The following is a 16,300-nucleotide window of genomic DNA, read 5'->3' as shown; positions in this document are numbered from 1 at the left end:
CCAGGTAGTGAGCAGGGCTGGTTAGGCGCATAACTGGATGCATGGTCAGACAAGCCGGGTCAGCAACAGACGGTCAGATATAGGCATGGACGGCAGGCAGAGAATGGTCAGGATACAAGCAGAGGTCAGCAACGTAGAATCAGGTAGATGAACAGGATGCAGGGCAGAGTCAAGGAGCAAGCAAAGCTCAGGACAGGTAGCATTCAAGCAGGGTCAGGACAAGCTGGGTCAATCACAGAAGTAAACTCAGGAACAGATATGGGAACACAGGGAACAGCTGTAGATCAGACAGCACTGGCTAATAGAACTAATGCAGTTTAAATAGTCTCATTGGTGCCAACATTAGCAGCAGGTGCGCGCAGCCGTGTACATCTTCAGGCTTCATCTGTGCTGTGGCTAGTGCCTTCCTGACAGCATCCACCCGTTTTTAATTTGTAATAAAGTGTTGAGGTCTGCGCGCCCTTCTGTTTTGTTTGTGCTGTTTCAAGATTTCCTGATCTCAAGGTGGCAGCATTGGTGGAACATTCCTGTCTTGGTAGAGAGCTGATGGTCATCATCTACTAATGTCCGTTTGGTCTGTCCATAATCTCTTAGAGTTACGGTGCCAAGGTTTTGTTCTATTATTTTAATGTTCTTGGCACTTACAGACAGTTTTTATTTTAAAAACTTGATAAGAGAGGTCCATTCGGACCGTAACAGATACGTCAGCTGTTCTCTGCTGTCCTAGATACATATTTTATCTGTACAGTAATAGAAACATTAAATCATTTATTGTAGTTTTATTCTTCTCGTGCAGTAAGCACACCTGACATAGGCTGTCTGACAGCGTGCAATAATGGTGAGAGAATCTGCAATCCTCTGAGCCCGTCCGGGTGAAGTGTGACCCTCTCCCGTCGTCTCAGGGGCCATGCCCGGGCCCTGCAACTTATTTGCAGCTGTACAGATCACATTTGGAGCTGCACTTTGAGGAGGAACACGCTTTCAGAATTGGCGGCCTGTGTTTCACCTCTGCAAGAAATTGAATGATATATGAGGAGCCATAAAAACGTCTGCGGTGTCGGCTTTGTTTATGTCCATAACTGTGCTTGATGGGCTGCTGAAATCCATTCATAAATGGAACTGCAGGGCTGCAAAGTGGCACTCCGGAGACCAAACTTTTCATACAAATAAATCACATTTTTATCAGAAACTTTCCATTGATCTCCAGGGAGGCCTGGGAGGAGGTGGAAGAGCCCCTTTGCGGAGTGCAAGGTGTAAGATGGAAAAATCATGTTTTTCCCCTCCTCGCACGCCTGACCGTTGTTATAGACGGGTTTTAATGGCAGCTTTCCACCAGCAATGTCATCTACTAATATGACTGATTTGTGCTGCTACTGGCAAAAAAAAAAAAAAAAGACAATATCTACAATCGCATTAAGAGGTTCTTTTGACTTGTATTTAGTATACAGCAGTGGTTCTCAACCACTGGGCTGTGGCCCACTGCCAGGCTGTAGCCTCCTTCCTCCCAGGCCTTCAGTTAGGTGCAGACCCCTAACCTGCCACAGTGCCTCCCAGCTCCCATAGCGCCACCCTACTTCCCATAGTGGCCCAGAGTGTCCCCAGGCCCCCTAAGAGCCCTTGATCCCCACAGTGCCTTTCAACTTCCCATAGTGCTCCCTAGCCCCCTGAAGTTTCCCCTAGCTTGCTGCAGAGACACCAGCCCACCATAGTACCCCCAAAAGTGATGCATAATGCTACCAACCCCCTCCAGTCTCCCACATTGCCCCAGAAAAACTCCCCGCCTCCTGGGCAGCCCCCCCAGCCCCCACGTATAAAACAAAAACCAAGGAAATTTCCAAGATCAACTTACCGACCAGCCTGCGACCAACCGGACCTGTCCAACATGCGTAAGCCACAGAGCCCCAGCAAGACACCCCGTTTTCTGTGGACCTAACTCTAAGTTCTGTGAGTCTCCAACAATGGAAGCACATGCATTTTAATGGACAGACAGAGGGCAGGTAAACCTGGAGGGAACCCATTCCTCCTTAAAGGCACAGGGGTGCCCTGAACACCCAGCACATAGCACTATGGCAGCAAAGGTGTCAGTGCGTTGCCTGGTCAATATAATTCACAGTACAAATAAGTGGTCACTACCACCAGCCCCCACAGTTGTCACCAGATCCCTCCAGAAACCTCATGCTCTATAGGGCCACCAAGTCTGCTACAGGGTCCTTTAGCCCCCACCAGAACATTCATTCCCCCATAGTGACCCTCACCCTCTCACAGTGCCCTCAGGCCCCCAAAAGCCCTCAGTATGCTACAACCTTCCGCACTGCCTCCCTGACCCTACAGTGCCATTTATCTTTCTTCAGAACCTCTAACCCCCTTATAGTGACCCCTACAGTGTCCCATAGTGACCCCCAGCTCCAGAATTGCCCTCCAGTTTTCTACATTGCCCCTGCAAAGCTCCAAGCTGCCTGGAGAGACCCCCAATCCACTCCAGAGAACCCATTCCCACAATTGCCCCCAGCTCCATCCAAAAACCTCATCCTCTACAGAGCCACCTAGTCTGCTGCAGCGTCCCCTAACCCCCTCCAGAGACTTAATCCCCCCACAGTGACATGCCCAAATCCAGAACCTTCAAGAATTTCAATACATATTTTGTATTCTATACTTTTATTCTGTGAGTCTAATCTTTTTTTTACTGTTGGGATACATGGACCTACTGGACTAGATTGGCCTCCACAGTGTCCCTGAACACCCCACAGTGCCCCCCAGCCTATTGCAGAGACTCCAGCCCTCCATAGTGCCCTCAACCTCTAACATTGTCCTACAGTGCCCCCTAGCTTTCCACAGTGCTCCCCAGCCCCTTCTTGAAACTTCATCCCCTACAGGACCACCAAGTCTGCTGCAGAGTCCGAACCCCCATCACCCCAATAGTGTCACCCAGCTTCATCTGGGGCCTCCCAGAAATTCAAGGCATATTTTGTATCCCCCTACTTTTATTGTGAGAGCATGCCACAGTCGATGACATCACAAGGGGACAGGACCACATGGTGAGGCTGGATTTACTTTGGGGGGACATTGTTTTTGTTTTTTACCCCATACTCATTCACATGGGGGGACAGGATCTGGGGGCCCCCTTGTTAAAGGGGGCTTCCAGATTTTGACAAGCCCCCTACCCGCAGACCCCCATAACCACTGACCAGGGTTGTGGGGAAGAGACCCATTTTCATCATCAACATGAGAACAAGGTGCTTTGGGGAGGGGAGCCCCCCTATGTTGAGCATATGGGGCCTGGTATGGCTCAGGAGGGGGGGGGGGCGATCGCTCGTCCCCCCTTTTCCTGGCCTGCCAGTCTGCATGCTCAGATAAGGGTCTGGTATGAATTTTGGGGGGTACCCCACGCCATTTTTTTAAAAAAGTTTGGTGTGGGGTTTCCCTCAAAATCCATACCAGACCCTTAGGTGTGACTTTGCAGGGGACCCCACTTGTTTTTTTTTTTATTATTATTATTTTGGCATGGAGTTACCTCTAAAATCCATACCAGACCCGAAGGACCCCCACGCTGTTTTTTTTTCCTAAAATGTTATTGCCCACAATTCCTTTGTTCACATTCAGCTGTCAGTGGGGAACCTGCTGACAGCTGATGAGTCTTCGGTTGTTAAGGACGCGGCAGCTGGCTTGCCGGCCCACTCCTTAACAACCAGCTATTGTTAAGGATGCTAGCGGCTGCCTGCTGCTGAAATTTTCATCAAAACCGTATCTAAATCGCAGTTGAACTTTGGAAATTCGCAGTGAAAACGGACCTGAAATTCGCACAACACCGATGTGAACCCGGCCTTAAAGATTAACTCTGGGAACATTTTATGGAGAGGGAGCTGTTATGTAGTCCTAACACACTGCCTGACCTAAGATGACAACACGGCTTAGTACAGTTGTCACCTTGGGCAGGAATTGTGTTACTGGTATGATTACCAGGTCAAATCAAAGGAAAACAAAATGTGAAAAAGAAAACGAATGCAGCCACCACATCTGAGGACCAGTGAGCTGCAATATTACCAAATTTTGTTCTCAGGTTTAGATACGTTTTAATCTTTATTTTTTGTTTATGGATCTTTTTTGGCTCCTCTTTTTTTTTTTTCCTCTCTTCAATAGGCAGCTTAGAGTAATTCCCATTTCACGCCAGCTCAAAGGTTGCACTGATTTAAGGGGTGATAACCAGAGCGATAATCTTTGCAAATTGATTTTGCATACAAAATAGTAATAGTAATGTGCATGTGGTGAATTCAGCTGATCTGCACAAAAAATAACCTTGTGAGCTGAAAACATTATTTTTTGGCATAAAGATTAGAGAATAACGAACGGTAATTAAAACGCCTCTTACAATATGTTTTAGTGAATTGGCCCTTCTCATATCTCACATCTGTGTGTGTCTTAGTGGGATCAGGATCTTCTTTCTCCGGTTGGTGAATACATCTGTGTAGAGGCATCCTCTTTATGTCATTAACAGCAGCGGCCTGTCCATACGGGGCGCAGGGGCGCCGCCCCCCTAATCCATGCGCCTGGCCCCTAATCTACATGCAGGGCGCTGGACACATGGATTCCAATGGGGTTTTTTTTTTTTAGAAGCACATGATTAGACCCTGAGGCTCTAATTGGCTTAAAAAAGGGTGGGCTCAGGGCGCAGAGCACTGCGCCCCAAGCCCACCCAGTTGTGTGACACTAGCGAATGAATATTCGCTATTGTCTTTCTGATTCTCCTCCTGGCCAATCCTGGCTCAGGAAGCGGGTCCTGAGACCCGATTGGCTGAGAAGTGAAGCGATTCCATTGGCCGCTGAGGAGCTTTCAGCAAAATACTGCATTATGGCCTCTAGATGGAGCTGACGATCATAGCAAATAAATCTATTAGACACATTATGGGGACTATTTGTGACAGATGTGTAAATGCTGAAACAATCACACAGCGAGTTTTTTTTTTTTATAAACAAACCCCAAAAAATAAGTCGCACTGATAAAAATTGAACACAAGCATTATATGTGTTGTGCAATTTCTATTTTAACTGCACTAGAAAATAAAAAGCTGGAATGTGATGGGCTGCTGTAGACCCCGCACCTTGCTGTCTTTTTATATGTTCAGCCTTCTGTAACAACTGCCAACCTTTCTATAAAGCGGCAGCACAAGCGTGGATTGTAAGCGGCTCTCGTTTCAAAGATTATAGACGGCGATGCCGAGAAGCACCTCCGTATGCACAGTTATCACACTTTGTCATTAATACTTGTAACGTATATTTTAATTTTCACCTTGCCACGGTTTCTGTTTGTTAAGCTGCTGGAAATTAAATAGGAGAATTTAATTAATGATATCCGGTTTGCAAGAAGACTTAAGTCGCTAGTAAGATGCCCCAAAGCAGACGCGTCGCCTTATTCAGCTGCGGAATCTTCCAGGTTGAAAATCGAGAAAGAAATGAAGGTGGTTTTATCACTCGGTTTATGTACTATTATAGTTTAATGTGCTCTGTGCAGAAATATAGGACAAGAGGCTGTATTGTGGTCTGCCACCTCCATTGGACTCAAGGTCTTGCTTGGTGACCATTAGTTACACGTGGAAGGTGTTATGACCTGAGTCTAAGTACCAGGCCATGAAATTGCAGCCTGTATCTTCTAGACAACTATAAACTGGCTGACTGCTCTATTATTATATGAGTTGCTCCTGTACATGGACATGTGGAAACCTTCTGGTCTACATACAGTTAGAATTACAACAAATCTTAACTCGTATTTAAAGCCCAACTCGGGGAAAACTTGAAAATTCCTCCTTGTGGTGGGGCTGGATCTGCACTGCAAGGGTTAACTGCCTGTTTAGGTCTGGGGGACATGGAAAAGTAAATGTAATTTCCGCGTTCCTCTGTGATGCTGGACCAGTCCCCCGTGTGCTCCAGTGGTCTAAGGTCCTAATGTCATCAAGACCATTGCAGAGCTATGAACCATACCTTAGAAAAAAAGGAAGGTGCGCCCGATGTCCAGAGATATGTGGCTTCTAAAATATGGTTCATGGATCTTTATTAAAAATTAGCAATATGTACATCAAGCCAACGTGTTTCGGGGGAATAGACTCCCCCTTCTTCAGGGCTGTTGTTGCATACTATTAGGAGGGAACAATTCCCATCAGTGGTTATGTTGGATCATGGCTTCTGAATGGCAGGATGCCTATACAACAAAAGCCGGCAGTGCCGGCACCCTGACATTCATAAACCTTAATCCAACATAACCACTCATGGGAATCGTTCCCATCTAATAGTATGCAGCAACAGCCCTGAAGAAGGGGGAGTCTATTCCTCCGAAACACGTTGGCTGGATCTACATGTTGCTAATTTTTAATAAAGATCCATGAACCACATTTTAGAAGTCACATTTCTCTGGACACCGGGCACTCCTTCCTTTTTATCTAAGTGTACATGCTGAAACAACCTTAAGGTCGCACAGAAAAAGCGGCAGCCCAATCCCTGAGAGGGCCCATCGCCACCATCCATCTCTGGGCACTATCCACCGGAAGACATTCCTTCCTTTTTGCCCACACGAATACCCACTCAGGACCAGTGACCAATCCAGTCAGTCCAGCGTGGACCATACCTTGGCCTTGACCACGTCAGGATCATGCATTGGTTTTTACGTGATGACGCCAAGGAACAGTCAACCACCAGAGCATGCAGTGCTAAGGTTTATAAGGGGGCAAAAAGGGGAAATTGTCCCAGCCCCCCCTGCCAGAGGGGGGCCCCAGACTTCCTTTTAAAAAAAATGTAATAATTATAAAATTTGTTTTATTGTTACAAAAATTAACAAAGTGTATGTGGATGTCAGGATACAGAACAGTTAAGCTTGACTTCAGAGGCAAAGAAAGGGATGGGAGCTTCTGGCATATGTTTTATATCTTGTTTTACGAGAGACAAGATGGGTGGGACAAGGGAAAAAATTTGAAAATGTTGGAAAGTGGCAAGCAACAGCCCCGACCCCATCATGTGGGAGTGAAATTAATGACCAGCATCGATTTAGCACATGAGAGAGAATCGGGCATTCCCTGATTGAATAGTATAAAACTTTGTTAGCATGTTTTACCCCATATTAGGAGATTGGTCCAATTCAGGACAGGCGTGGGGTTTATCATTCATTTCAGTTTACTTTTTTATTTGTCACAGAATTTAATTTCCATGTGGAGGGCCTCCCCCAACTTGAAGTGCCCCGGCCACCCCACGATCTAAATCCAGCACTGGGAGCATGGGAAGGGCGCTGTTTGCTGGAGGTGGAGGAGGGAGCTTTGTGTATAGAACACCTCCAGGTAGCCATATTGCATTTTAGACAAAATTACAGCACTGCAGATTGTAACAGGAAAGGTCATTATTAATAACATCCAATTACAATATGACTTGTGTTGCAATTGTATACGCTATATAATTTTTTTCACTATTTTATGCTCAGGAAAGTGGAATTACCCTTTAAACTCCGCCTATCACTTTCATAACCAAGCTCTGCCCCAATGCGTTTTGTCACTCCGGAACCAAAGTTAAGGGTGCGACACATCATAATGCTCAGATAAATGAGCGTTGTGGTGCACTGTGTTGCCCAAAAGTAGTTCTGCTGCAATATTTCATGCATCAGGTCAATTAAGGGCCCATTCAAAGTGAAAGAGCTGCCTCAACATAAGTATGAAAATGCATGCAGAGGTTTGATTTGGCCTTTCACCCCTTTTAATAAAATCACCATGCAGCTCTGTGTGCCGAATCACTTTACATTGGTTAGCTAAACAGAATAGTGGCTTAGTGATTAGCATTTCTGCCTTACATCACTGGGGTCAACGGTTTGAATCCCAACCGTGACACCGCTTGCATGGAGTTTGCATGTGCTTGTGAGGGCTTCCTCCAATGCCCTAAAGACATGTTGGTAGGTTAACTGACTCCTATCTAAATTGGCCCTATTATGTCAGATAGAGGCCTTAGATTGTAAGCAGCTCCTAGAGGGCAGGGATAGACACGAATGTACACTATATGTAAAGTGCTGCATACATTGTCTGCACTATATAAATACCTGAAAAACCTAACATTCATTTTTTTGCTTTTACTTTCAGTTACTCTTTTTTTAATTCCTGACTGAGTGAGGCACTGGTGATGTAATCAGGGCCTCAGAGCAGAGGCGTAACTAGAACCTTATGGGCCCTGGTGCAAGAAACCATGAAGCCCCCCCCCCGACCCCAGGCCAGGGCCTTTCCCTTTGAGCCTGGTGGCAGAACGCCAGGGCCCGGACGCAAGTGTGACCTTTGCGACCCTGGTTTTTATTTTTGTTATTTAATTTTTTATAATTTTTTTACCATTTTATTTTTACAATATTATTTTTTTATTCATTTTTCCATTTTTTTTTAGAAGTACATAGGGGGCTTTGGTGAAATATCAGGGTTCTAAGCAGACCTCTGATGTTCCATCTTTAGGACGGAGAAAGGAGATTGAGGACACACCCCTCATTCTTCTTCTCTGCAGCCTCGGCTGCATGGAATGAATGGACAGGAATAGTCTCCTGTCCATTCATAAACTGAAGCAGAGTCATCACAGGTTACTCTGCTCAGTTATTACAGGACACAGGAGCGATAGCTCACTGTGTCCAATTCAGAAAAGGAAGGGGCCGGTAAATCACATATTTACCAGCCCCTTCCTCCGCTATCCACCCTGATACATAACCCCCCCCCCCCCCCCCGGGAGAGAAGCCTGCTTCGGGGAACGGGGATGGGGGGCGGAGGAGGAGGACAGCGGGCTGGAGGAGAATGGAGGGGGACACATGGATGACGACCACTGCTGCCCAGGATCAGCCCTGCAGCCAGGAGATCGTAGGGCATTCGCGGGTGACCGGGAGCCCAATACCAAATGCAGGAGACTCCCACACCTCGCGGGAGACTTAGGATGTCTGCAAGGCATGACTCAGAAGAGGGGAGTTCCTGCATCTATTCTCTGAGAGAGAAAAAAAAAGCCCCGTGTATAAAAATAATAATAATAAATAATACTCCCAGGATATTGCTAGAACTTTGCTAAGTGAGGCCTAGTCGTTATTGCTCACCTCCACCATCACAAGAGTGAGGTTTTTCTCTGATTCAACCCCCCTCACATGCTCTTTCTCTCCCCAGATGCAGCAGCTCTGAGGTCAGCGTTTGAGAGCTCACTCTTGTGATGGTGAAGGTGAGCAGCGACGACTAGGCCTCACTTAGCAACCTCCTGGGAGTATTCCAGTCAGGCCTCATGAGTCACGTAAATGGCCTTAAAACCATAGCAAGGGCATTATTCAACTTTAGTCAGAGCTGCACAGTTTGTTTTTACCGCTTACCTGCATTGACAGTTTTTTATGTAAAGGTGAACTAACCCTTCAGATACAAAAGCAAAAAATTTCAGTATAAATACTCGGCAAACGAAAAAAAAAATAATCCCAATTTGTCACCTCTGCCACTTATGACATAACCTGGGAATCCGGCGGATCAGCTGGGTACCCTGAGCGCCTTTTATCCCGGAGACGCTTCCTGCACTCGCCGGATTATCCGCCGACGATTTGACACAATGCGCTCACATTTCATCACAGGGCGAACACAGACCATTCCTGTGTGATCACATAGACCGCTCTCCCTCTCATCACTCCTGCCATTGCTAAGGAAACCACAATGCTATTGTAAGCCGGGGGGAAATCGGGAAGGGTGGTCGCCATGGCGACGCTTGCAGCCTTTTTAAGCCTGACTTCCTGAGAAGAAAGGGCAGCTTATAAGATAAGTCTGTCTGTGACCAGGGACACCGATTAAACCCGGCAGGATACAGGACCGTTTGTTCCATGAGGCGTTCTCCCAGCTCCCCGATTGAAAGCCCGGAGCAACTGCAACGCATCACCCCGTGCTTGTACCACCAAACACAGGGCTCTATGGACTAACCTGACAGAAAAGGTGCTCTGTTACAAAGAGCTAATCAGGTTCAGTTCAGGAATCAGGGGAGATCATAAGGGCCCCGTTCACACCAGCGCATTTTTCCACAGAACTTTATTGAAAATGTCATGAGTGATATTTCAATACGGTTCTATGCACCAAGGCAATGCTGTGGACTGTAGAAATAAAGGTAAAAAACAGTGATGAGGCAAAAAGTCCCTCCGTAGGGGAAAAATACACTTTAAATAATGCCGCCTTTAGAGGTCAAATCACCAACTCACCAGTATGTTGGGGTACCTCAACAACTGGACATGTAAATCCTGAAAACAATGGAGAGTCGTGAAGCGAACACCCAACAAGTAGTTGTAAAGAAGATCCAACTGCGGTATCATTGGTTAGAAAAAACTTTATTGAAATACAATAATGTATTGTAGTAAAAAAGTGTCCAAGTTGGCCAAACACCCTCCAAACACCAATATTAAAATCAAAGTGGACAACGTTGTCAATCTACATGTCGCACCCTGGTGTTTAAGCAGGGTTGCTCTTAAATTTACCTGCCAGGTATAGCTACCTTGGTCTATTGTTAGGGATCAATTGATTTCACTCTTTCACTAAGTCTGTACTTACTGCACTTTTCTCTTCTGCCGCTAGGTGGCCGGGTACCTGGTGGCATTAGATATGAGAAGGGCAATGCAAGGTCAGAATATGGGTGTATGGGGCATCCTAGCCAATGGGCAGGGGTTTTCTTAAATCCCTTGGCCTGCTGGGATAACCTATATTTGGGTGAGGTCAGGTGATCAGGGTTCTGTGCCACCTGGACGGCTGTCTGGGTGGGCGTGTGTTGTATTTTGCCTGGGCTGCTAGGCCGGAGATTGGGCCTATCCCGGGCACATCTGGCTGCTAGGCTGTCTGAGGGCCTATCCAGAAGCAAGAGAGCAGCGTAGGGTTGGGATTGCAGCTTGCAGTCCAACCAGAAGTGACGGTTCTGCTGGCCGGAGAACTTGTTGTGGTCGGAGGCAGAGGGGAAGCTGTCGCCACTAAGGGGCCATCCACCTTATTACCAGGGACAATAGTGAGTAGCTGAAGCAAGTACTGAAGCAGAATTCTCACCAACCGGGGACGGTGAAGAATTGGGTCCCTGGCTTGGTTATCAAGCCAGGGACCCAGCCAGCGGAGGAGATGCTTGCAGAGTAGCCTTATGTGTCATGCCAGGGACCGAGCAGGTCAGTGGGGTAAAGCTTGAGAAGTATCTTGAGTGCCAAGCTAGGGACCCAGCAGAGAGGCGGTGGTGACGTTTGAGGAAGATCCCACTGTGAAGATTGAAGGAGCTCAAGGGATTCGGTGTCAGTGAATAATCTAGTCTAGTGAGAGACTGGGAGCTCAGTGGGCTGAAGAACTACAAGAAGTGATTGTAGTAGAAGCGAAGGAACTGTTACACTTTGTGTTAGGAACTGTTAAAGACTGTTGCCATAGGAGACAGCATTCCTACACATGCAGATGTGGTGTCTTGCTGGATGCCTTTCTCTGCATGGCTGTCCTTCTGTTGAAGTCTCAGAGTCTGCCAATTAATCTTGCAACTACCTAAAGGTGTCCTGGCCCCAACCCTCTTTCCCAAAGTTCTGTTAAGAGAAATAAAATCTCTTTTGCATCCAAGAAGTGTCTGGCGCCCAATCGATCTACCTTGCGTTACACCCACTATGCCATGCAACCGACCATATACAGAAGGATGTCAGTTATCTCTGACCCTGGAGGCTCTCATTAGACCAAAGGAGGCCTGGGACCTTGCTACATTTATAAAACACACAACAGGGCCCAGACACATTCACATGCATACCAGCAATGGCTCACTTGGCAAATTGTCTCTTCCCAGTGCCCCAAGCCACATGAGAGCCCTCAGCTTTCACTGTGCCCCCCAACTTCCCACAGTGTCACCTAGCTCCCATAGTGTCCCTGAACCGCCAATAGTGATCCACAGTGCCCCAAGTCGCACGAGAGCCCTCAGCCTCCACATTGTCTCCCAACCTCCCATAGTGTCCCACAGTGCCCCCATTCTCCCACAGTGCCCCCCAACCCCCTCCAAATCCTCATTCCCTACAGGGTCACCATGGCTGCTGCAGGGTCCCCCTAACCCCTCCAGAACCCCATCCCCCCCACAGTGACACCCAACCCAATTCAGAGCTTTCAGCGTTTTAGTACATGTTTTGCATTCCCATAATTTTATTGTGTGAGTTTACAATTTATTTTCAACTGTTGGTGTATGGAAGGTTATGGAAGAATTTAACATGCCCTGACCTCTATTAGGTTGAGAAACCCTGGATTAGAACTCTTGTCAGGTTTTTATTGCTGTATGTGCTCTCGTTAGGCAGTGTCCTGCTGACCATTATCTCGGAAAGTAAAAGTGAAAAAGAATACCATATTTTGGGTTTTTACCAGAACAAAGGGGAAGTCTTCCAATGGAGACACTAGTTCTAGTGACAACCAGGAAGTTCCTCACTTTGGAGGGATTTAACCCCCCCGACATATTAGGTTCTGGTTCTTCCACTATTAGATTAGGATTGATGCACTGCCTTCCTGATATACATGTTATGATTGAGATATTTCAGGATTGGCGAGGAGGGAGAAAAAAAGAAAAAGTCCACTAAAGTACAGAACTGCTTTTTTAAAATAGAGGATATTTACTGAAGTCCCAGCTTTTATTTCTGGATGTCATATAATGGATATAGACATGCAATATATTCAAATCCAATCACTGATCAAATCAAAACCTTCTCATCCATGACATTTCCAAAATGTGCCCCTTCTTAACCAAAGACACCATCAAGCTACTCATTCATTCCCTTATTAGTTCTCACCTCAACAATAGCAAAGCCCTCTTCATTGGCCTACCTCTACACAGACTATCCCACTCTGCAGTGCATCGTGAATGCTACCGCCATACCAACTGCTGCCAAGACCTCCTGCTCTCCAGCCCCCTCACCACCTCCTCTTATGTTCAGGACTTCTGTAGAGCCTTTCCCATCGTCTGGAATAATCTGTCCAGCTATCTCCTACTCTTACAACCTTTAGTAGATCCCTAAAAACTCATCTCTACGGGGAAGCCAATCTTGGCACCACCAAAAAAACAGAACTTTTATCTTCTCTATCAACTCATCCCCACACAGTTACTACCTTTTGCACCATTTGACCTTCCATTTAGGTTGTAAGCTCCCACAAGCATAGTCCTCCTAACTCTCGTGTATTGGATTGTGTTGTAACTGTCTCTCCTTATATTGTAAACCACTGCGCAAACTGTTGGCACTTTTTCAATCCTGATTAATAATAATAATAACACAGATGCAGCCTAAAAACATAAATATATATCTATTCAATTTGTATACAGCTATTAGTGAATGTTCCTCCAAAAAGACTCTAATTGCTGACTCAATCGTGTGTATGCCTGTGTCCCTATGACTGGGGCATTAGATTGTAAGCTTCTGAGAGGCAGAAAATTATTTGAATTTTTTAAAATGCATTCTGTACAGTGCTGCTGAATAAATTAAAGGGCAATGTGAAAACATTAGGTGCCTATAAATAATAGCTTTTAAAATAATTAGTTTATTATAAAGCTAAACACTATACTTAAGAAATCATTGTTTGCGCCTGTCTCTGTAGGTCAATCTGGAACTGACCTCTCTGCTTGATGGGGAAGATAAAAAATCTAAAAACAAGCGTGGAGTTCTCCCGAAACATGCAACCAACATCATGCGTTCATGGCTCTTCCAACACCTGATGGTAAGAAAGAGAGGACATGTCTTATCTTGACTGTAACAACCTACTTGGCACGAAACTGTATATTTTTTCCTATCATGTCAGGGTGGTCACTGGGACTGAATGTTTAGCTCAAAGTTATTAACCAGACAAACAGTTATCAGTGTTTCTCAAACAGGGTTCCTTGGAACCCTAGAGTTCTTCAGGAGGTTGCCAGGGGTTCCTTGAGCAATGAGCACTTTCTGCCTCTCAGATAAGTTCCCACTGACATCATTGAATTTTTTAGCTTTGTGTAAGGGGGTAGTTCTTCCCAATGACCAGAAGTGTAAGGAGCATTCTTCTCACTGATCATCACACTAATGTATAATGAATGAGACTAGAAAGTTATTTCAAGGGTTCCACAGTGTTAACAAGATTGATTTAAATAGTCCACCTTCAAACCTACCTGCAAGGTTCAGGTGTTCATGTTGACAATCATTGTAAACCCACCTCTCACTAGTGGAGAATTATGGGCCCAGAACATCAAGGATAATCCTACCCCCTGAGAATGAGGAGATACAGTGACTTGAAGAAGTATTCATACACCTTGAAATTTTCCACATTTTGTCATGTTACAACCAAAAACTTAAATGTATTTTATTGAGATTTTATGTGACAGCTTCCCTGTCCCTGCTGATAAAAGCATCCCCACAACATGATGCTGCCATGGACGGTGTGTTCAGGGTGATGTGCAGTGTTCGTTTTCCGCCACACATAGCGTTTTACTTTTAGGACAAAAAGTTCAATTTTTATCTCATCTGACCAGATCACCTTCTTCCACATGTTTGCTGTGTCCCCCACATGGCTTCTCGCAAACTGCAAACGGGACTTCTTATGGCTTTCTTTCAAGAATGTCTTTCTTCTTGCCGCTCTTCCATAAAGGGCAGATTTGTGGCAGATTTGTGGAGAACACGACTAATAGTTGTCCTGTGGACAGATTCTCCCACCTGAGCTGTGGATCTCTGCAGCTCCTCCAGAGTTACCATGGACCTCTTGGCTCTTCTCTGATGAATGTTCTCCTTGCCCAGCCTGTCAGTTTAGGTGGACGGCCATGTCTTGGTAGGTTTTCAGCTGTGCCATACTCTTTCCTTTTTCGGATGATGGATTGAACAGAGCTCCGTGAGATGTTCAAAGCTTGGGACATTTTTTTATAAGCTAACCCTGCTTTAAACGCCTCCACAACTTTATCCCTGACCTGTCTGGTGTGTTCCTTGGCCTTCATGATGCTGTTTGTTCACTAAGGTTTTCTATTAAACCTCTGAGGGCTTTACAGAACAGCTGTATTTATACTGAGATTAAATTGCACACAGGTGGACTCTATTTACTAATTAGGTGACTTCTGAAGGCAATTGGTTCCATTAGATTTTAGTTAGGGGTATCAGAATAAAGGGGGCTGAATACAAATGCACTCCACACTTCTCAGATATTTATTTGGAAAAAATTTGGAAAACAATTTATCATTTTCCTTCCACTTCACAATTATGTGCCACTTTGTGTTGGTCTACCACATGAAATCCCAATAAAATACATTTACATTTTTGGTTGTAACAAGACAAAATGTAGAAAATTTCAAGGGGTATGAATACTTTTTTAAGGCACTGTATCCTGACTTGCTTTTAACATTTATCTCTTATGTGTCACAGACCATAAGTATATTACTAAGTTTGGCTATATATTATAAAATTGTCTTGTACAATTTTCCTTTAGATTTACCCAAACCATATAATAAGAGGTCAAACCAAACATTTTCAATTTGTATGCAATCGGGCTACATAGAAGGTAAATCTAAAGGAAAATAAGCAAGAAAATTGTATACTATATTGTCAGCCCTACAATGAATTTTTCGGCTTTCACTGCTTCTGCTGTCAGGGTGGAAGTGTTCAGGTCACACCGGGTGGAGCTGACGATATCAGGTTCCAAGGCTGCAGAATAAAATAAAGAGGCTCCTAGTGTGCAATTTATATTATATCTCATTACAGCTTTATTTAGGTAAAATGTTATAAAGTGGCATATACTAAAAAATTAGAATTCAGGGAATTCCAAGTCTCAGTTTGATGTAATTTGTTCCACTATTCAGTAATTTATATTGGTTTCCAGCGCAGGATGCAGGGAATGAGTTCTAGCGTATGCAAATGAGAACTATTGGCTATGTAGCTTGGTATACATTGGAATTCCATACTGCAGGATAACAAAATAGAAAATATACTTATTTTCTCCTGTTACTATTTGACAGAAGACCTTCGGCTCTTTTAGCACCCTAAGCCCTTTCTCAATCTGGGGTTCCCTCAGAGTTTGCTTGGGTTTCCTTGGTTTGCTCTACTTGACCTCCCATCTGATGGCGCCCACATAGCTCTGGCGGCCAACACCAGTTGGCAGTGCCAGCTGTATTACACCAATGACTCTCTTTTGTGCTGTAATGTGCATTCTTTCGATTGGCAACCAATGCAAGGAGCATTCTTCCCACTGACCACCAATATAATAAGCATTCTTTCCAGTGACCATCAATGTAAGAAACATTCTTCCCACCCCACTGGCCACCAATGTATTGAACATTTTTCCCATTGACCACCAATGCAATGAGCATTTTTCTC

General features: G+C 45.2%; 1 protein-coding gene across 4 annotated transcripts in view; it reads left to right on the top strand.

Moving 5' to 3' along the window:
* Nucleotides 1–16,300, top strand: part of PKNOX2 (PBX/knotted 1 homeobox 2) — a 763,496-nt gene that overhangs the window by 715,273 nt on the left and 31,923 nt on the right. For 3 of the 4 annotated variants that reach the window (XM_073603571.1, XM_073603570.1, XM_073603572.1), the window contains one exon: nt 13,575–13,694. The exons of the other annotated variant lie outside the window; for it this stretch is intronic. In XM_073603571.1, coding sequence (XP_073459672.1) covers nt 13,575–13,694 — 120 coding nt within the window. The remainder of the gene's footprint in view (nt 1–13,574; nt 13,695–16,300) is intronic. 4 annotated transcript variants of the gene reach the window in all.

This window comes from Aquarana catesbeiana, linkage group LG10, assembly GCF_042186555.1.
Source record: "Aquarana catesbeiana isolate 2022-GZ linkage group LG10, ASM4218655v1, whole genome shotgun sequence".
NCBI classification, from domain to species: Eukaryota; Metazoa; Chordata; class Amphibia; order Anura; family Ranidae; genus Aquarana; species Aquarana catesbeiana.
This window is presented reverse-complemented; position numbering and strand designations above follow the sequence as displayed.